This window comes from Mesoplodon bidens (assembly GCF_964165515.1).
Source record: "Mesoplodon bidens genome assembly, chromosome: X".
In the NCBI taxonomy this organism is placed as follows: Eukaryota; Metazoa; Chordata; class Mammalia; order Artiodactyla; family Ziphiidae; genus Mesoplodon; species Mesoplodon bidens.
The window spans coordinates 107,807,616-107,830,748 of NC_138163.1; the positions used below are offsets into that span (position 1 = coordinate 107,807,616).

The 23,133-nt window shown below is 39.8% G+C and overlaps 1 protein-coding gene across 4 annotated transcripts in view; it reads left to right on the forward strand.

Moving 5' to 3' along the window:
- Window positions 1–23,133, forward strand: part of LOC308608777 (transmembrane gamma-carboxyglutamic acid protein 1) — a 184,509-nt gene that overhangs the window by 110,699 nt on the left and 50,677 nt on the right. For all 4 annotated transcript variants that reach the window (XM_081222106.1, XM_081222107.1, XM_081222108.1 and 1 more), the window contains one exon: window positions 720–880. In XM_081222106.1, the coding sequence (XP_081078232.1) occupies window positions 720–880 (161 nt within the window). The remainder of the gene's footprint in view (window positions 1–719; window positions 881–23,133) is intronic.

Here is a 23,133-nt window from a genome sequence, read left to right on the forward strand (position 1 = left end):
ATATAACCATTGCCTTAATTTACTGGGTATCATAAATATGCATTTTGAATGTTTATATGAAATGCCCCTATAAGTCATGCAGAACAATTTTCTTTTTCTGAAGGACATTGAAATGGGGTTAAATATATTAAAGTGTCAAAATATATTTAAGTGCATTTAGAACAAAATTATTACTAGTATCCCTTGGAATGAATTATGGCCAAATTTGTCTTAATTTCTTGATATTATTTTGTCAACTCTTCCTTTCATACAAGTAAATGTTCTCTGGGTTTATATTAGGTCAATTGGAATTTTATTTTTTTTTTAGTTAGGGGGACGAAGACTGGTAGTCCACAGACTGGATTTTGATTTCATTGCTGCTGTCCAACAGCAGAACGCCTGGGGGCATCCTCTTACAGTAATGAGCACAAGTACTGGTATCATTATTGCTATATTTAAACACCCATGGTTGGCAGGAATGTGCTAAAGTCTGGATATAACATCGTTAATCATATTGCTGTCCCTGCCCAGGGCAACTGCTACTGAAAGGACACATTCACATGATGAGGAAGACAGCAGATTGGTGGTTGAGAGCTGAATGTCACTTTGCTGACCTAGAGAAAGAGGTTTAGGGTGTTGGCTATGTTTTCTAAAGAGTATCTAGCAGATTTCATCTTGTATATTAACTTTCCACATTTTTTTAATTACAATTTTATTCTTATTATTATATCTCTTTTTAGTTTTCCTCACAGGAGAAAAAGCCAATTCAGTATTAAAACGCTACCCAAGAGCTAATGGACTTTTTGAAGAGATAAGGCAGGGCAATATTGAACGTGAATGCAAAGAAGAAGTCTGCACATTTGAAGAAGCAAGAGAAGCTTTTGAAAATAATGAAAAAACTGTAAGTATATTGGCAATCTTTTTAAAATGTTCACAGATTTGCCTACCTTTGTGATGTATATTTGAAACCTGCATTCCCAAATTGTGTGCATTGCTATCATTTAAAAACTACCCTCCCGGGGCTTCCCTGGTGGCGCAGTGGTTGAGAGTCTGCCTGCCGATGCAGGGGACACGGGTTCATGTCCCGGTCCGGGAAGATCCCACATGCCACGGAGCGGCTGGGCCCGTGCACCATGGCCGCTGAGCCTGCGCTTCCGGAGCCTGTGCTATGCAACGGGAGAGGCCACAACAGTGAGAGGCCACAAAAAAAAAAAAAAAAAAACAGGGAAAAGAATACATCACCCATGATGCCATTATGCAATCACAAAGCACTGTTGGCTTTTTAATTTCTTTCCAGCTTTTTTCTTCTGTATCTGCTTACTTCTTGCAGGGTTTTTTTACACATTTTTTCTCCTTATTAATATATGTTCATTGTAGAGAAATTGAAAATGTAGTAAAACATAAAATGAATAAAATCAGTTGAATTCTTAGCACCATCAGTTTTATAATTTTGGTATTTATCCTTCTAGCCTATTGTTAGTATATAATTTTTTATAAGAACAATAGGATTATGGTATAAATGGTGCTTTGTAGCATGCAGTTTTTAATAAAAAACTAGCTCATGTACTTAAATGGAACTTAGTTTTTGATATTGTGATTTTCCAAAAAATACAAATTTTAGATATTCTGCTGTGGTTTTCATAAAGCTAATGACTTCATCCTGCTTTATCATTCTCCTTTAAAGGAAAGGTAAGAACTTTAGTGGGAAGATACTTTGAAACTATGTAAATATTCTGTTCTCCACCAAACTTCTACCTACTAGTTTTTTGGGGGTTTTTTTAGTGTTTAATCTTTTTATTGCATGTAGAATTTTGAGCCTGAATTTCCTTTCTGAATCCAGAACATTATTAAAAACAAGCATCTTTAAACGTCATTAGGCTTTTCTCCAGGTACTAGTATTTTTACAATCATCAAACAGCATTCTTAGTACTACATGAAGTATAATACTTTGAGATTGAACTATGGAATATGTCAGGACTTAAATAAACTTTGTAATTATACACTGGCTGTGGATCGTACACATTAATCAGACATGATTTCTGCCCACCTTACATGGCATTTTGCTCTCACATACATTTCCCCCCTCAGCTAAGTTTAAGTTCAGATTATCATAGAAATATGTATAACGGGTTTATTAAAAGTCCTAAGATTGGGGCTTCCCTGGTGGCGCAGTGGTTGAGAGTCCGCCTGCCGATGCAGGGGACATGGGTTCGTGCCCCGGTCCGGGAAGATCCCACATGCCACGGAGCAGCTGGCCCCGTGAGCCATGGCCGCTGAGCCTGCGCGTCCGGAGCCTGTGCTCCGCAATGGGAGAGGCCACAACAGTGAGAGGCCCGCATACCACAAAAAAAAAAAAAAAAAAAAAAAAAAAAAGTCCTAAGATTTGTGAGATACAAGTAGAAATCAACTTTATTTTTCCTTTTCAGTAGAATTTCTCCTTCTACTCGTTCCTAGAGTTGATCTTGAGTGCAATCAGTCCACAGCTTTTTTATGTGTTGTTTCCCTTATTTTGTATTTTCAAATGAGTTCCAACCTTACCCACTAGTTTTAATGTCTGCTGTTGATAGTTCTTGACTGAATCAATTAAGTTGTAGTTTAATATAACGCCAAATGGTGGATTTCTGACTCCATCATTCTGTGTACGTTTGTTAGTTGGCATTCCACTATGGGCAGGAACTTTCCCCTTATCTGTCTTTCATAGATCATTTTATTCAGTGAGTTATAGTGCATTGCTGTCAGTGTTTTGATCAAAATGTCTCAAATTTGGTTAATGGAAGTTTCTTCAAACTGGCTTCTCTGTCTCTTTGACATGTCTCTATCAGTTTTTCTTGCACTTTTTTACTTTTTGGCCCAACAAGGTGTTCCAGGATAATCTTGTACTTTCTCTGCCCCAGTCTTGGAATTGGCTGTTTCTCTGAGGAGCCTTTCTTACTTATAGTTAGGAATAATATTTAGAAACCAAGATCTGGGAGCTAGAGTGTTCTCATTGCTCTCAGAGTATCATTGCTTCTGGGCCTTCCAGCAACAGAGCTAGGAAAATAATTACACACATGTATGCATATAAATGTGTGTATGTGCGTGTGTGTGGTGTATGGACTTGCATCTTCATCCTGCTGATCTCCGATTCCAATACCCCTCAGGGTTCTTTTTTGTTTTCCCCATTCTGTATTTCTAGGTGTGATGTAGATATTCTTTGTAGATATTCTTCCACAACGAGGGCCCTGACTTTCAGTAACATCAATATATTAACTCATTTGCCCAGTTCTACAACACACATACAGTGGTTTCAGAATTTTAATATCCATATCGTAATAGGGAGGGGGAAACATTTATATTCATCCATCCATCTATCCATTCTGGAAGTCACTCCATATGTATTCACAGAGATTATCCTATTTTTAAAAATCTGTATAGTACTTCCTTGTAAGGATGTGTCACAGTTTATTCAACCAGTCTACTGTATTTAGGCATTAAGTAGTTTCCAGTATTTTTGCAATTAAAGATAATTCTGTAGTAAATAATTTTGCATTATTGGAAGTATATCTTCAGGGTAAATTCTTAGAAGTGGATTGCTTGTCAAGGATTGATGCATATGTACTTTTGTTAGATATTGCCAGAGTACCCTCTGTATAGCTTGTACTATTTTACATTCCCACCAGGTATTTGAGAGTGCCTATTTCCTCACAGTCTGACCAGCAGAGTGTATTTTAAAAGTGTTGACATTCTTTTCAATCTTTTGGGTGTGACGTGGTATCTTGGTGTTGTTTCAATATACATTTCTCTTATGAGTGAAGCTGTGTATTTTGCCATGTGTTTATGGGCCATTTTTATGTCTGTCTTGTGAATTGTCTTTGCCTTTTGCCCATTTTTGTATCAGATTTATGGTCTTTTTTTCCCTGAATTTTTAATAAGTATATTAGAGATACTAGCTTTTATTGGTGATATATTTCAAATATTTGCTTACAGTTGTCATTTATATTTTGACTTTGCTTATGGATTTTTCTCATGTAATTGTTTTTAATTTCCATTGTAGCCATAAATTAAAGAAATATTTTATTAAATCCAGATTTTTATCAGTAGAAAACCATCCTCTTATGCCCTGGTTATAGAGGAATTCACCCAATTTCTTCTAAAATCTTTGAGTTTTTACATTTAGATCTCTGATTCACTTACAGTTTATTCTTGGGTGTGGTGTGAGTTATGGATCTGATTTTTTTTCACATAGGTATCCAGTTGTCCAAACACAATTTATTATGAAATCCCTCTTTGCCCCAGTGATTTAATTACCCTTTATCATATACCTAATTTCAGTATGTGCCTAGTCAATTTCAGGATTTTATATTCTAGTCTGTTGGTCCATCCTTCTGCTCAAATGCCAGTGCCACACTGTTTTATTTATAGAAGATTTTCAGTATACTTAGTATAAATTAGAACTAGTTCTCCTTATAAGCTCTTCTTTTTCAATGTTTTGTGAGCTATTCTTACATGCCTGCTTTTCCATATAAATTTTAGTATTAATTTGTCTAGCACAGAAAAAAATCATTTGTCAGTATTTTTATTGGAATTTCTTTCAGTTTGTAAATTAATTTAGGGAGAACTAACATCTTTAAGATATTAAATCACCCTCTACAAGAAGAGATTTCTTTCTATTTGTTGAAATCAGTATTTCTCTCTTTCAGGAATGTTTTATTGTTTTCATCATATAAGTTTTGCATGGTTCTTAGGTTGACTCCTAACTATTTCTTTGTTGCTACTGTACATGGGTTCTTTTCCATGATATATTCTAACTGGTTATTATTTGTGAATGTGTAAGCTCTTGATTTTTTTTAAACCTTATTGGGTTATAATTGACATACAATTAACCACACATATATAAATTATACAACTTGGTAAGTTTTAACATATGCATACACCTATGAAACCATTACCACAGTCAAGATAGTGAACAGATTCATCATTCCCAAAAGGTCCTTCTTGCCCCATTGTAATTCCTCCTTCCCACCTCTCCCCATGATCAAGAGCACCCCAAGGCAATGATTCATCTGACTTCTGTCACTGTAGATTAGTTTATATTTTCTAGAGTTTTCTATAAGTGAAATCATACCTTATGCACTCTTTTGTCTGACTTCTTTTACTCTGCATGTTTATGTTCAGATGTCCATAGTGCACATATCAATAGTTATTCATTTTTATTGCTGAGCAGTATATCATTATAAGTATATGGACATTTGGGTTGTTTCCAGTGTGGGGTTATTACAATGAAGCTGCTATGAACACCCATGTACTAGGTTATTGATTTTTTAAAATTAATAAACCATATATTTGACTTGAGTTCTAAGAAATCCTGTGGTCCAAGTTATACTTGCAAGGATGCATTAGATTTTTTAAAACTTTTGAGATAATTATAGATTCTCAGAAAATTGCAAAGATAATACAGAGAGGTTCCATGTAGCCTTTACCCAGTTTCCCCCAGTCATTACATCTTGCATAATTGTAGTACAGTATCAAAACCAGGAAACTGACATTGGTACAATCCGTGTGTATAGTTCTGTGCCATTTTATCACTTGTGTAGACTCCTGTAACCACCACCACAGTTAAGATGCAGAATTCTTTCATTTGCACAAAATCTCCCTTAATAGTTGCACCCCCTACCACCACCACCATCCCTAACCTGTGGTAAGCACTAATCTGTTCCCCACCTCTGTAATTCTGTCATTGCAAGAATGTTATATAAATGAAATCATATATATGGAACCTTTTAATATTGCCTGTTTACACTCAACGTAATGCTCTTGAGTTCACCCAAGTTGTGTGTATATCAATAGTTCATTCTTTTTTATTTCTGAGTAGTATTCCATGGTATGGATGTATCACAGTTTGTTGAACCATTCACTTGTTCACTCACATCTGGGTTGTTTCCAGTTTGGGGCTATTTTAAATAAAGCTGCTATGAATATTTGTGTACAGGTTTTTGTGTGAACATAAATTTTTATTTCTCTGGGGTATAATTGTTGTATGCTAAGTATATGTATAGTTCTTTAGGATACTGACAGACTAAGCTGTCATTGTATAAATTACCGTTTTAAATTCCCACCAGCAGTGTTTGAGTGAACCAGTTTCTCTTCATACTTGCCAGCACTTGGTGCTGTTACTGTGTTTCCTTTTTTAGTCATTCTGATAGATGTGTAGTGATACCACATTGTGATTTTAATTTCCATTTCCTTAATGGCCAGTAATGTTGAACATCTTTTCATATGCTTATTTTCCATTTATATATTCTCTTCTGTGAAATCTCCTTTCCTGTCTTTTGGTTATTTTCTAATCGGATTGTTTGTTTTCTTGTATTTTTGAGTTTTGAGAGTTTTCTGTACATTCTAGATACAAATCCATTGTCAGATACATGTTGTAGGCTATTGATTTTTATGTGTTCATTGTATACGTTATTACCTTACCGACCTCTTTTACTGCTGTCAAGGTGAATGATGATGTTTTTATTGCTTCCCTCTCTGGCCCTTATGAGTGTCAGTGCTTCTCTGTATCCTTTCCTGCCCTCAGAGACAGGATGCTGCATTTCAGCAGTCTTCGAAGCAAATAGAAGGAACTCTTTGAGCAATTGCTCGAGCAACGCTCTGCACTCTCCAGCATCACCTCTTCCTCTCTATAGAATAATTCTCATTAGCCTACACACCTCTTAGGAAAAAAAACTCTCTTCACCCTACATCTCCCTTCAGCAGTCACCTCATTTCTTGAAACTCTGCTCTGTCTGTATTCACTCCCCTGGTGAGCTTTCCTAGTTTGTGGCTTGAAATGCTAATAACTCCCAAATTTATATCCTGGAGGGTTACCTTGAACTGCAGACCTGGGTGACTAACTGCCTACTCAACATCTCCTCTTGGAATTGGATACATTTCTCAAACTAAACGTAGACAAATTTGTGTCCCCTCCCTCCAAATCTGCTTCTGCCACAGCCTTTCTGATCTCAGTATGCGGTAGTAACTCATCCATCCATCTCTTTGCTAAGCCCCAAACCTTGTTGCCATCCCTGACTCTTCTCTCTTTTTCATATCCCCACTCCATCTGCCAACAATGTTGGTTCTAACATGAAAGTATATTCAGAGTAGAGCCACCTCTCAGCCTCTCTACTTTTTACCACTTTACATCCAAGCCACCATCACTCTCATTCGTATGGCTTCTTGTCCCCCTCCTCATAGGTCATTCTCAAAAGAGCAGGCTAGAGCGATCCTTTAAAGTGTCTTCTCTTCCTCAGACGGCTTCCTGTCTTCCTCAGTACACATCCAAGTGCTGAGAATCACCCACAAGGCACTAAACGATCAGTCCTCATCCCTCTCCGCTCCACACCTCCACTATGGCTGCAGGTACTTCTTTATCTCATCTCCTATGACACATCACCCCTTAATCACTTTTCTATGGATTCCTTGTGGCTCCTTACAGACACATAGCACGTTTCCTGCCTCAGGGCTTTGGCACTTGCTCTTTCCTCTTCCACATGGATGTTTCTGAGCTCCCTCATCACTCCCCGTCAAGTTCACTTTCTCAGTGAGGAAGTATCCTACTTTAAATTACAACCTCTTGCCCCTTCTGAGAATTATTTTTCTTCCCAGCACTTAGCACCATTTGATATCTATTTGTTGTATTTGTTTATTGTTGCTCTCCCCCCAGAACTGTTAGCTCTATGACAGCAGTGTTTCTCTTCTGTTTTGTTCATAGCTATGGTCTTTAGCATATGAGACAGTGCTGGCACATAATGGGAATTAAATAAATATTTGATGAAGGAATGAACGAATGGATTGGCGTATTATGAAGTACATTTAATTCACAGGAAGTAGTGATCTGAAACTTGTTCACAAGTTAGCTGATAGATGTGGACTTAATTTAAAATGTATTTTTTATTTTGTTGGTGTTAGGTTCCTTTCCTTCTTTATGGTTTAAGGCCTGTCATCTGAGTTTGCTTATGCCATTGAAACCATACCATTTACAAAAAGGTGTAATCAGGGGATTTTGGTCTAGTAAGTGTAATAGAAATGGTATTCTGATCCTTGATCTATTTCAGAACATTTATTTTGGAATATTGTTTGTTATATGTTAAGAAGGATCTGCTCTGTGTTAACAAGAGTTTGAATAACATAGTATCATCTTTGAAGTTCACTTGATTAATCCAGGCAGTGAAGAAAATTAAGACTAGAAAGCAAATGCCAAAAGTCAATAGACTACATACTAACTATCTTTTTGTTTACTAAAATTTATCACTCAGGACAGTTTTACTCATACTTAATTTTCATCATCCCCAAATCTGAACTGTGTGAAGTTAGAAGTATGCTTTCAGTAAAAATTCTTTTTTGGTAATTTCTTACCTAATTTGGAACATAAGTCTAATTATAAGATACAATAGAGGAAAATGTGTTATACTTCATGGTCCTCCTCTTCACCAATGTAGAAATTTGGTCAGATTTATTCGGATGTTATCTGCTGAGTGCCTACTGTATAACAGACACAGAACATTCAACAGTGAATAAGCTGACCCTCCCTCCTGGCATTTGAGATCTGGGAGAAACAGCCTGCATACTCACGTAAGCAGTAGTAGTTAACAGAATGCAAATCCTCTGCTTGGAAGATCACATGGACCTGATTTGGTGTCTCAGCTCTGCCACCTACTGACTGTATTGCTTTGTGCAAACACTTTACCTTTCTAGGCCTCAATTTCTGTACCTTTAAAAAAGGAGAAATTACACCCTCAGCATTAGGTTTGGAGCTGTGCACTTAGCTTAGTGCCTGGCACAGAGAAAGCCTTTGATAAATATATTTTATTCTAGTTTTTAGGTGCTGAATTATAATCACTTTATTTCAGAATCATTATTCGATCTGTACCATTGTTTTCTCTCTTTTCCTCTCTACAAGTCCCCCAGGGTACTTTGCATTTTGGAAGTTTTAATCTTGAACTAACATGAAGAAAATAGTAATAATTCTTTAAAACAACTATTTCAGAACTTTTCTTGACAAATTATTTCTAGTTTATTTGTGCTTGACTTTCCAAAATGGCTGTCCTCAAACTTGAGAGTGCATTAAGAATCGGCTTGGTTGCTTCTCAAAACTGCACAGTCCCCCTCAATGCCGAGATCTGGGTCTCTCATACTATACCACAGCAAAAGAAATTAGGACTCTTTGGGGGAAATGGCTGATTCAAGGGCTGGAGCAGGGAGAGTACAAGATGAGCTGAAGTGTACTGTAGTAACAGAAAGTAAGGAAGTACTCAAAGAGCAAATGAGAGCATGTCCAAGAGGCACAGGAGCCAACCTGAAGGAGCTCTCAGTGGCCAAAGGCAGAACAGTTTGAATAACAAAATAACTGATGTAGTATTGGATTATAACCTAAAGCATATAATAAATGCTTGAGTCCATAATGATACAAATAAATGAATAAATAGGTGAGAAGAGACAAATCTACAGTACACAAGAATTCCAAACTGTGTATGTAAATACCCCCATCTCCAGGAGTCAGAGCTGAATTCTCTGCCTCTCTTGAGGGTTGCTTGGTCTTAATGATCTGCTTCCAAAGATTAGAGTATGGAAAGTGGAGGGAAATACCTTACTTCTCCACTTACTTTGCCAGTGGAGAAAGCTGGCAAACCACTACCTTGACAGGGTGATCGAAGTTAGCATCATCAGTGATAAGTCATATATAGCATGTTATGAGAAGGGACTTCACCTCTGTGGTATTTTCCCCCCAAACCAATAACCCCAATGGAATTATGAGAAAATTACCGAAGACATCCAAATTGAGATATATTCTACAAAATACCTGACCCCTCAAAACTGTCAAGGTCATGAAAAAGAAGAAAAGACTGAGAAACTGTCACAGAACAGATGAGACTAAAGATACATAACGATTAAGTGCAATGTGGATTGGATTCTGGAACAAAAAGGTCATTAGTGGGAAAACCAGTGAAATCCAAATCCATTGTTAATAGTAATGGACCAATATTAGTTAATTAATTATAACAAATGTGCCATCCTAATGTAAGATGCTAACATGAGGGGATACTGGGTGAGGGGTACAGAGGGATGCTCTGTACTATCTTTGCGATTTTGCTGTATATCTAAAATTACTCCAAAATTTAAAAAAAATTTATTTTAATAATGCACAGTCCAGGGTCCACAGGTCTCCATAGGGCCAGGGAATCTGCTTTAATGAGCAGTCCTGGGGATTCTAATGTAGGTGATCAGCGGATTACATTTTGTTAGATTGTAAAGCAAATAGTTTAACTAAAACTGCTTAGTTGGAATACTCAAAAAGCTTTGCAGCGGGTTGTATTTGTGGGGGTGCGGACGATTGTCCTGTGTGGGGCTGTCCCATGCCCTGTGCACTGCATGCTCCACTCCTCCCCCAAGCTGTGTCTGCAGTTTAGAAACTGAGTCCAAGGATTTTAGTCTAAGTCCAGCTATTCCTTTTTGGATAATACCTCTCATTCCAAAGTGTTGCCTTAAATTTGTCTTGTGTGGAAATTATTAAAAGAGAAATTGAAGAAAGAGATATGCCGTGACCCTTCATACTAGGATATGCTACAAAAGCTACATAGGGGATCTCTGAATTCAGAGCCCACGGCAGGACGTACGTAGCATGTAGACACTTGTGGGTGAAGATGGTGATTAACAAGAAGTGCTCAGTGTCTGAGGTATTTAACAGTTGGTCACTAGTTCCCTGGAGATTACTCGTCACACCTGCAGGCAGAAACTTGGATTCTTTGACATTGTTAGGGGAACTCCTATTTCACTTAGCTTCTCATGATCCACTGATGGCCCTTGAGCCACTGATTCAGAGCTTTGCCCTTTGAGAGCTGAGGGAATTTAGGAAGGTAGAGAGTCGAGTCTGGGCATAGACATATAGGGGCCAAACAGGGGGCATCAGTTTGGCTGTCTCCTAGTCATACTCTATGCATTTCCATCCAGTCTTTCCACACCTTCCCTGGACCCATCCCAGACCCTCTTGGAGGAGCCAAATGTGAAGTTCCCTTTCAGCCACAAGGGGTATTTCCTGGGGCTCCCATGGGCTTTGTCACTGTTTCTTTTTTTTTTATTTTTTTGCGGTACGCGGCCCTCTCACTGTTGTGGCCTCTCCCGTTGCGGAGCACAGGCTCCGGATGTGCAGGCCCAGTGGCCATGGCTCACGGGCCCAGCCGCTCTGAGGCATGTGGGATCTTCCCGGACCGGGGCACGAACCCGTGTCCCCTGCATCGGCAGGCGGACTCTCAACCACTGCGCCACCAGGGAAGCCCTGTCACTGTTTCTTTTGGGATCTCTTGAGAGTAAGTTAAACAGGACCAAAGTGTGTTATTTTGTGGAATTGGTATTCTGAGGTATCAGGAAGGTCTGACAGCACGTTGTCCATTATATGATCATTTAAGGTAAGTTTTTATTGACTTTATTGTCGATGTTGTTTTTAAATTTGTGGTGAACTTTATTCTCTGGCAGTTGGGCCCTTTTGTAGATTATAAATCCTATGTAGTTTCAGTTATTCCTTTCAGGTTATGGTAGTAACTTAATTTGGAGGGTTTCAGCCTGAATATTAACAAAGCAGTGGACTTGCTCCAGTGTGGGTCTCTCCTGCCCATGCCAGCAGCCTGTTAACCTTAACCTGAAGTTACGTCATCACGTTTCCTGTCTTAATGCCAGTTAATCTTTTTTCAGACCTCCCCTCAGAGACTGGGTACTGGTGGGGCTGAGGGGTCCATTTTTTTGTCATTTGTAGAATCATCTGCACCATAGATTTAATATCACTCTGCATATCTTAGGCAGCAATGTCCAGTTAGTGATGCCCTGTTTAACCTCCAAATATGCTGCTATTTACCCATGATTACCCTCAAGACACATGTGGAATTTCAAAACTCATCAGTACTCATTAGAATTAGTTTGCCAGAAGGAGTTCTCCTAATAGAGCTGGTGGAAATTCAAGGGTTCCACAGGAATATCCACCAGAGTTTAAGGTCACATAAGTGATGGATGAATCAGGTGTCTGAAAAGACCCTGCCTTGCATGACCACTCTAGTTTGACAGTCTAGACTCTTGTTCCTTGAAGGCAGGCAAATCTCATACCTTTGTAGGCACTTTGGGACATAAACATTCCTACCCATCTCTTCCACTTGAAACCTGAGTGTTGGATTCGCTCACTGTTTCCTCCTGTGCTCCTTCAGCTTCTGCTAGACCTTGACCTGAAGATCGTGGAGTAAGGAGACGGTCACGGTCTGCTGTTTAACCCTTGCCCCTTCCCATTTCTCTCTCCTATGGTATTTTGAGGACCTGGGAGAAGGAAGGGAAAAGGGGACAGATGTCTCTAACTTAATTGGTATTGCTGTCACCCCCTCTTGGCTGTCACTAATTCTTTGGTGGGCCTAATTATAAGTTGGGTGGGAGAGGCACAGTGTTCTTAAAGGGCTCCTAGAAGAAGCCTCTCCACAACACAGTTCCAAGAATAGGAGTCATGACTCTGTACTGGCCTCTTCTGCACCCTTCCCCAGCTGGCTCCTATCCTGGTATGCACACCTCACTTCCTCGTTGTTGAGGTGCTCTGCCTGGCAAACAGCCCTCTGGGGCAGAGTAGCAGCAACATAGCTCGAGTTTTGCCCACTATCCACCTAACTTATGGGAAGTACTTATACCCTCATTTTAATCCTTGGAAGGAGTCTGTCTGCTCTATTGCTAACCCTGTACCCCACCTTGCTTTTCCTCATATCCACCCTGCCCTTCCTGTGGGCACAGGGGGCAGGAGTGGGGCACATCGGCCATTCCACTGCTTAAGCAGATGTCCACTTGGGGTATGGTTGTTAGTGTTCTCCTCTTGCAGGTACCCTACATGTGGCTTTCTTGGAGCTCCCCTTAGTAGTTTAGGGTCTTACGGTCTAAACACTAACTTTGAATTTATGAAAGTGTGACCAACAAACCTAGCATGTGCAGTGGTGATCCTAGTGGCCCCGTCAGCCACCGTGCCACTGCTTTGGAGTACCTGATTGCTTGCTAGGCAATACTGTTACTGTTAGAAACGGCTCACGTTATCCAATAGTGAGTGGCGTGCAGTCAGTGGAATTGATGAGAATGAAACTTTCACATTCAAATTGGGATTTGAGTAGAACCCTAAATCAGCAACTTTGCTTGGTAAATGTTTAACGCACCTATTATTTCATCTGAAAGATGGTGTCACATGCCTCCCATGGCATGCTAGGAGGAGGTTAGCTATGAATTCAGAGAACAGGGGTTTACCTGTTACCCAAGGAATTATATTCCTTAGCCTAATATATTAAACCTCTCTCTCCAAAGAAGTAAAAGAAGATTTCAATTCATGGTATATTTGATAAAATACAGCAGCCAATCACCACCCCTGCGTACTCCTCAGAGATTCCCATCTGGATGGGGCCACTACTGTATATCAATTTCTGTTACAGTGGGTGGCTGCTTATTTAATATTGGGGGTGGTAACTGGTCCTTTCCCCCAGTGTTAGGGCACAGTTCCTCTAGTGTTAGGGTGCACGTCCCCCAGGGCAAGACTTCTGACCATGGTTCTCATGGTTGGAATATCAGCAACTGTAAAAATAAGATTCAGTTTAGTGGGATAGGGAGGGTGGGAGGGAGACACAAGAGGGAAGAGATATGGGGATATATGTATACGTATAGCTGATTCACTTTGTTATACAGCAGAAACTAACACACCATTGTAAAGCAATTATACTCCAATAAAGATGTAATAAATAAAATGACTATTAATTTTAAAAAAAGATTCAGTTTAGCCACTTCCAAGGTACAATAAAATCAGTGGCAAAGGAAATTAGAACTTTGCAATAGCTCTATATTCTCAGCCATAGGTCTTAAGTACCATCAAGCTGAAACAGGGCATCTCTTCCCCTAGTGCACACACAGCCACCTGCAGAGCAAAGCGGGCTCTGCCTTTTCTTGAATTGTATGCTTCAGAGGGTTGCACTAATGTCATAACTTAACATAGCATTACTATTTGAATGTTAAAATATTACCCCATTCCCAAAGCTAATATTTGATACCAATCACTGCTCATCATGAATAGACTAAAGCCTGATTTTTCTTTCCATTCTATTATTGAAGAAAGGACTCATCGAATAGGCTCCAATCATTGTTATAACTGTGATAGGGTCCAAGAAAACCAAATAGGTCAAGCTCTTCATTTCACAAAGAAGGAAATAACAGCCTCAGAGAAGTTGTCAGTTTGCTCATTTCCCCACAGCAAGATATTGATTGGTGCAGCCCCAAGTAGGACCCAGGTCTCCCTGCTCTGCCCTCCCCTCCCTCTGCATTGAACACAATTCCCTCCTAATTTAATGGGTGATGGTTATGCTGGGGTTTCACCGTGGAACAATTTATCTCTAGGCTTCTTATGCCAGTTCTTATTAGGCCATTATTAGTAAAGGCACATCAAAATATGCTTATTCAAGCCCAGATATGATTGAAATGGAAAAACTGGTGGCTGGTTCATACTCTTAGCTGTATTTTTATTTTTACTGTTTTAAAATGCGTTAGAACAGGCAAAGCGGGTGACATTCTTTGCATCTGTACACCAATACTGTGAGTGCCAAAAAGACCAATGATGCGCCTGATTTCTGACTGGAGTTGGAACTCGTGGCTTTTGATTCCTAATCAAGTACTCCTGAGCATCATACCATGTAGCTGACACAGTTGGAGCACAAGGCAGGAAGAAAAGAAAAAGAAAACCTAATAGAACTTGCAATATAATAGGGCCAATTGGGAAAGAATATAGAGGTTGGCTGAAATTTCCTGTTACTATCTGAGAAGTGGCAACCTGAACTCTTAGAAAGTTTTGAACTTGTTTGGTTTAAGGGTGAGATCATTTTCAAGGGAGCTGTCTTTAAGCTAAATAAACTGATGAGGTTTCATTATAATTCTAGAGTAATGTCTGAGGAGGTAGAAGGGATGATAAAGAATTCTATTTAAAGTTAGTGAAACTTTTCAATTCTATAGATTCATTTTTATTACTTTGAAAGACAGATTACATTATAAAGATCCAGGTACATACTAATAACTAAAATGAGATAAAGTAGTAAGAACAATAATTCCCCACAAATCTAGAATTTATACTAGTTTTCCATTAAAACTGTTCCATTTTGCTGTTTTGTATTTTAAAGTATTAAAATCCAGAAACTAACACAACACTGTAAATCAACTATACTTCAAAAAAAAAAAAAAGAAAAAATACCCAGGGTAAACTTTAGATGAAACAGAGATAAATAATTATTTACTAGGAATTGTAATATCTCTTTAACTTACTATAAAGAGATACTTTGTTCCAGTATATGCCATGCTCTTTGCCTTCTCCATTCTACCACCTCTTGTATTACTCATTTCCATTATACTAGAAATCCTGTGCTCATTGCAGTTTGGTCTGAATTGTCCTACCACCAACATTCTTGGTGAGAAAAGAAAGTAATTGCCTGAATTAATGTATTCTAAGTTGCAGTCTGTGTGGCAGATAGTTGATCTAAAAACCATTTTACCCCCTTCTTCCTTGCTAAGAGAACCCCAATTTGGGGGAGTAATAAACATACCCAGGTGCTAGAGGTGAATCATAATTAGTCTAATCATGATTCTGGTCTAGTCTAGTCATTGCCATGACTAATCACAGCAATATTGTTCCCTTTTCATAATCTGTAGTAATGTCTTCTCCCTCATTCTTGATATTGGTAATTTGCCTTCTCTCTTTTTTCCTGATCAGTCTAAAAATTTATCTTTTCTTTAATCCTAAAGAGTCTGTGTTTGGTTTTATTTATTTTCTCTATCTTTTGTTTATTTTCTATTTCACTGAATTTTCCTTTCTTGATTGTTCCTGACTTCTGCTTGATTTAGGTATTTATTGCTCTCCTTCTTCTTGTTCCTTAAGGGAGATGGTTAGGTTTTTGATTTTACATGTTTTTTCTTTTCTAATCTTGTGTGATTTGAATCCTTTGAAATTTATTGAGACTTGGTTATGGCCCAGAATATGATTTATCTTGGTAAATATTCTATGTGTACTTGAGAAGAATGTGCTTCTAAAGAATATATTTAAAAGTTTCTTCTGTTTCATGAGTATTATTTCTTCCTCTTTTCCTTTTCTCCTCCTGATTTATAAAAAGTAATACCGTACTGGTTGCCTGCAGAAAGGAGACCAGTGTGGCTTTGAACCATGTGATGACTATATTACCTATTCAGAAAATTATGTACAGTTTTAGAAATTTTTAAAAAATGATAATTGAATCATGGTAGTAGTTAAACACACCAAAAACATCTACGCGTGCACGCACACACACACACACACACACACACATACCCTAAAGGGTATCATTAGCACACCAGAAATATGAGGAATTCTTGGAAGATAGGAAACGGCAGATGCAGTCAAATTAGTTAATTCAGAGAATTTGAAACATCTGCAGTAGAAAACTGAGGCCATTCAGACACACTTTAGGAACAGTCACCAAAACTGAAGCATTGTACAGAGTCCTAGGTCAGCAGTGAGATGAAAGAGCTAATCTGTGAACGGTACATGTTTCATCCTGCCTTGAGCCTCCCCCACCCCTGCTTCCATTGGGCATAAGCACCTGTGCCATTTGACCACCTTTAATCTCCCAGAACTGCACTCCAAAGACAGTGAATGAGCTTAAGATACCTGTAGGCCTGCACAGAAGGGAAACATCAGGACACAGCTACCTCGAAGGGAAAAACGTTTGTCTTCTGATGTGATAAATTACATCTTTCTTTTGGCAACAGTGAGGGTCTCTAGCCTACCTGAGAGCTCCATGCCATGTTCCCGCAAAGGAGGCCACTGAATAATTGACATGCTCTGCCCTCCCATTCCAAGGAGGAGACTATAAGTGAAATGGATGTCACAGCTCTAGAGCTGATCCATGCTAATTACTGAGGCTAATCAAATGAGTTCTTTCTTCCTAAGTTTAAATGAACAAAAAGGCTTGCCAGACATTGAGGAAAGTAAAAGAGAAGATCATGATGAACAAACAACTATTTCTGGAGAAAAAGCAAATATAATACAGGAAACAGAATAAATCCAAATTCATATTCTCCGAATTTTAAGGAAGATAGTGGGTTTATAAAATGAGAAGAGGGCGCAATTAGAGAACAAGAGAAAGTCCTTGGAAACTGAAATATTTTTGCAAAGTTAAAAACTTAATAGATACCAGGTGCGCAGGTCAAAGTCACCCTGCCTCACGCAGGCTGTGAGGGAATGTGGGAGCAGCGTTCGTGCCCCGTCCACCCCACGCGACCACTTCCGGTAACAGAACCGCAAGCCCACCGCCTACCTCCCATAACGGACCCCATTTCCGGTCTGTCCCAGAGCGGCCGCCCTCTTCGACCACACGGGAGAGCTCCGAGGCAGCGACCGCAGGCCCCGCGGCTTCGCCTTCACCTTGGCCTTCACGCCCGCCACGATGCCCGTGCCGTCCACCATGAAGCAAGCGCCGCCCTCGCAGGGGCGCCAGAACTACCACCCCGACTGCAAGGCCACCGTCAACAGCCATGTCACCCTGGAGTTCCACGCCTCCATGTTCTGCCTGGACGTGGCCTTTTACCTCCGCCGCGATGGCGACGTGGCCTTCAAGTACTTCACCTGGTTCTTCGTGTACCGCTCCAGCGAGCACAGCTCGCGGGTCTGGAACCTGATATGCCTGCAGAACAACCGCAGGGGCCGCCTCGACTTCCACGACATCGGGAAGCCAGTCAGTGACAACTGGAAGAGCGGCCTCAAGGCCATGAAGTGCGCCTTGTTCCTGGAGAACCGCGTGTACCAGAGCCTGCTCTACCTGCACCAGCTGGCCACCAACAAGAGCGACCACCACCTGTGCCACTTCCTGGCAACTCACTACCTCAGCCAGCAGGTGGCGTTCATCAGAGAGCTGGAGGGTCATGTCACCACCCTGAGCATGATGGAGGCCCCGGACGTCGACCTGGTGGGGTCCCTCTTTGACAGGCTCACCCTGGGCGACAGTGACAAGAACTGAGCCTGGACTGGACTTCCCCAGAGCCACGGGGTGACCAGAGCCCTGGTCACCATGCCTGCCATGCAGACGGCAATACTGCCCTTGCAGAAGAAGTTCGCTTAAGTTTTTGGTTTTATGGGGGTTTTTTTGCAACAAGTGCAGGACTCTCTTTTCCTGGACTTTATGTTATCACTTAAGTTTTTTTCTTCCACTTTTTCCGTTTCTTCCAATAAAGTTATTTGGTTCCTAAAGAAATAAAGGTCTCTCCTTGGTTCCTGTGTGCAAATCGCTCACTTTTTAAAACAGGAGGCTCTCCACCCACCCATGCCCCACCCACATGCAGCTCAGGATCTCCACAGAGGGAGGGAGAAGGCATTCCATGGGGCCCTGGAAAGTGCAAAATCCATCTTCCCCTTATAAACAATGTGGGTATATGGGGGTAGACTGGGGTGGGGTGAGGTAGGGGTCCCTGGTGAATGTGGGTGCATGTGCATAGTAAAAGGTATAGAACCATAGCCTGAAAATCATGATTGCAGTTGCCTCTTGGGAAGAAGTCAAGGGAATGGGATTGGGTAGGGATTAAAATAAAGGGAGTCTTCAGTTTCACCTGAAATGTTTAAGTTCATTAAATTATGCAAATACTAATGGTTAAGTATGAGTAGCAAGATGGGGGGTGGAGGGGTTTGGAAGTCTGAATGGTGGAGTATCTCTCTGACAAGTTCACTCTGGGCAACAGTGATAATGGAAAAATGAGTGTTAGGCTGTCTTGCTCAGAAACACGAGGGTGACTTTCCGTGGTCACCAATGCCTGGCATGCATGTTGTAATAACAAAACATCCACTTATATGTTTTCTTTCCTTTGTATCATACGTATATATGCATGCGTGTGTGTGTGTGTGTGTGTATATATATATTTTTTAATTCCAACCAGCAGCAGAGTTCATTTTGCATCTCTAGACTAGATTCTGAATGTTTGCTTAGGAAGACGCCCTTTGTTGAAAAGCAGTTCGGTGATCACATTACTGGAAATGATATAGCTGCTTCCTAGACCTTTCCTGAGCCTGGCTGTATTTCTGCCCTTGGGTTTCATATATCCAGCTTTGACTTCGTTTTTGTTATTTGCCACCAAGAGAACCTAACCTAATATGTCTTATTATCAACACACTTTTACCAGCCTTCACTGTATTTACAGTAAATAGCTCTTCTAGGGTAGTAAATGACATTTTTTTCTTTATCCCTACTACGGAGTCCACTGAAAGGAAAAAGGATCAAGGGTGGAAGGGATCAAATAAGAACAATTGCCTGGTTGATTCGTGTGTGCAACTCTCTTACCTTTTAAGTGTTAAAACAAGTATCCAGGAGTCTCTCCAGCTACCCATGCCCGGTCCACATGTAGCTCAGGATCTCCACAGAGGGAGGGAGAAGGTGTTCCATGGGACCCTGGAAAACACAAAATCCGTCTTCCCCTAATAAACAATGTGGGGGTGGCCTGGGGCCCTGGTGAATGTGGACGTCTCTACATAGTTAAAGTATAAAAACATGGCCTGAAAGTCATGATTGGGGTTGATCAGGGGAAAGAGTGAAGGGAATGAGATTGGGCAGGGGTTGAAATAAAGGGGGTCTTCACTTTATTTGAAATGTTAATGGTTAATTCTGAGTTAGCAAGATGGGGCGCCCTGGAAGCCAACACGGCAGAGTCCCTCTTTGAAAAGCTCACCCTGCGCTACAGTGTTAAGGGAAAGTGAGCCTTAGCCTGTCTTCCCCTGGTCCTATATGCAGGACATGCAGTTGTCCTCAGAAAACCTCTACTTTCCCCTTATAAACATTGTGGTTATGTGGGGTGAGGTGAGAGGGGCGGTTTGGGGCTCTGGTGTCTGTGGGTGCATGTGTATGGTAATGTATGGTAAAAATGTGGATAAAAACATGTTCTGTAATGCATCATAGCGGTTGCCTCCCAGGAAGAAGTGAAAAACGGGATTGGGCAGGGATTAAATAAATGGAGTCTTCAACATTATCTGAAGTATTTTAGCTTATTAAATTATGCAAGTGTTAATGTTTATTACTTCTCAGTAACAATCTGGGGCCTTGAAAACTGGCATAGTGGAGTACCTATGTGGCAGGCTTGCCCTTGTCAGTGATTTTGGGAACTGTGCCTTAGGCTGGCTTCTCCATAGACACAGCTATGACTTCATATAGTTAGCAGTGCCAGGCACGCATGCTGCTGTTCTAAAACCTCTGCCTTTGTTTCCTTTTTTTTGGTACAATTTCTACTAATAATTTAGTACAAAAAGAAAATCCTACTCAGTACAAGCGTTGAAAATTTAACATAATTGCTGAACATCAAAAAAATTTTTTTTCGCAGTACACGGGCCTCTCACTGTTGTGGCCTCTCCCGTTGCGGAGCACAGGCTCCGGACGCGCAGGCTCAGCGGCCATGGCTCACGGGCCCAGCCGCTCCGCAGCATGTGGGATCTTCCCGGACCAGGGCACGAACCCGTGTCCCCTGCATCGGCAGGCGGACTCTCAACCACTGCGCCACCAAGGAAGCCCAACATCAAATTTTTGATAATGAATATATAGTAGATTGAATCTCTGTCAGAGAACTAATTAAGAGTCATAGAAGAACCTTGTACAATAACTAATAGCCACCAATAGAAATTTCAGAAGGAGAAAATAAAGGGTTGTGTAGAAGGGGACACAATAAGCAAGAAATATTTTTAAAATGCTAACTGCATCCAAATACTATTATCATATATTTTTCTCCTTTAATTATACCAACACTCTAAATTAGATTAATAGATCTCCCTATGTGGAATTATTATTCCTGGAATGATATTTGGTCACTTGATTTGTTTTAGTATAATTTTTTTGAGCTATAACATTGTATAATATTAAGATGTACAATGTGTTGATTTGATACACATATATTATGAAGTGATTGCCACCAAAGCCTAAGCTGAAACCTCCATCACTTCACATAATTACCGTTTCTTTTTGGTAGTCAGAATATTTAAGATTTACAATCTTAGCGACATCCAAGTATATAATACAATATTGTTAACTATAATGACCATGCTGTACATTAGATCCCCAAAGTTTGTACCCTTTGATTAACATCTCCCCCTTTCCCCAACCCCAAGGCTCTGGTAACCACCATTTTACTCTGTGAGTTTTGCTTTTTTAAATTCCACATATAAGTGATAGAATACAATATTTGTCTAACTTATTTTACTTAGCATAATACCCTCAAGGTTCATTCTAGTTGTTAAAAACATCAGGATTTCCTTCTTTCCCATGGCTGAATAATACTCCATTGTGTATGTGTGTGTGTTTATATATATATATATATATCACATCATCTTTATCCATTCATCCACTGATAGACACAGGTTATTTTCATATGTGGGCTCTTGTGAATAATGTTGCATTGAACATGGAGATGCAGATATCTCTTTGAGATCCTGTTTTCATTTCTTTTAGATAAATACCCAGAGAAGGGATTGCAAGATCATATGGTATTTCTACTTTTAATTTTTTGAGGAGCGCCCATACTGTTTTTCATATTGGCTGTATCAATTTACATTCCCAACAACAGTACACAAGGGATCTGTTTTTTCTACATCCTTGCCAACACTTGTTACCTCTTTTATTTTTAATGACAGCCATTCTAATAAGTGTGAGGTGATATCTCGTCATGGTTTTGATTGGCATTTCCCAGATAATTAGTGATGTTGAACACCTTTGTATGTACCTGTTGGCCATTTGTATGTCTTTTTTGGAAAAAATGTCTATTCAGGTGCCTTGACCACGTTTTAATTAGGTTATTTGGCTTTTTTGCTAGTGAACTGTGTGAGTTCTTCATATATTTAGGATATTTTTATCAGATACATGATTTACCTGTTGGCTTTATTGATTGTTTCTTTTGCCATACAGACCTTTTTTTAGTTTGATGTACTCCTACTTACTTATTTTTGCTTTTGCTGCTTGTACGTTTAGTGTCATATCCACAAAATTGTTGCCAGGACCAAAGTCAAAGAACTTTTCTCCTATGTTATCTTCTAGGAGTTGTATGACTTCAGATCTTATGTTTAAGTCTTTAATCCTTTTTGAGTTAATTTTTTGAGGGGTGTAAGATAGGAGTCCAGTTTCATTCTTCTGAATGTGGTTATCTAGTTTTCCAAACACCATTTAACAAAGACATTATCCTTTCCTCATTGAATATTCTTGGCTCCCTTGTCAAATATTACTTGGCCCTATATGTATGGGTTTATATCGGAGCTCTTGATTATGTTCCACCAGACTATGTGTGATTTTTATGCCAGTACCATACTGTTTTGATTACTAAGGCTTTGTATTATAGTTCAAAATCAGGAAATATAATGCCTCCAGCTTTGTTCTTATTTCTCAAGATTCCTTTGGTTATTTGGGGTGTTTTGTGCCTCCTTAGGAATTTTAGGATTGTTTTTCTATTTCTGTAAAAAATCCCATTGAAATTTTTTTTCCATCTTTACTGGAGTATAATTGCTTTACAGTGGTGTGTTAGTTTCTGCTTTATAACAAAGTGAATCAGTTATACATGTACATAGGTTCCCATATCTCTTCCCTCTTGCGTCTCCCTCCCTCCCATCCTCCCTATCCCACCCCTCTAGGTGGTCACAAAGCACCAAGCTGATCTCCCTGGGCTATGTGGCTGCTTCCCACTAGCTATCTATTTTATGTTTGGTAGTGTATATATGTCCATGCCACTCTCTCACTTTGTCACAGCTTACCCTTCCCCCTCCCCATATCCTCAAGTCCATTCTCTAGTAGGTCTGTGTCTTTATTCCTGTCTTACCCCTAGGTTCTTCATGACTTTTTTTTTCTTAAATTCCATATATATGTGTTAGCATACGGTATTTGTCTTTCTCTTTCTGACTTACTTCACTCTGTATGACAGACTCTAGGTCCATCCACCTCATTACAAATAACTCAATTTTGTTTCTTTTTATGGCTGAGTAATATTCCATTGTATATATGTGCCACATCTTTTTTATCCATTCATCCGATGATGGACACTTAGGTTTTTTCCATCTCCTGGCCATTGTAAATAGAGCTGCAATGAACATTTTGGTACATGACTCTTTTTGAATTATGG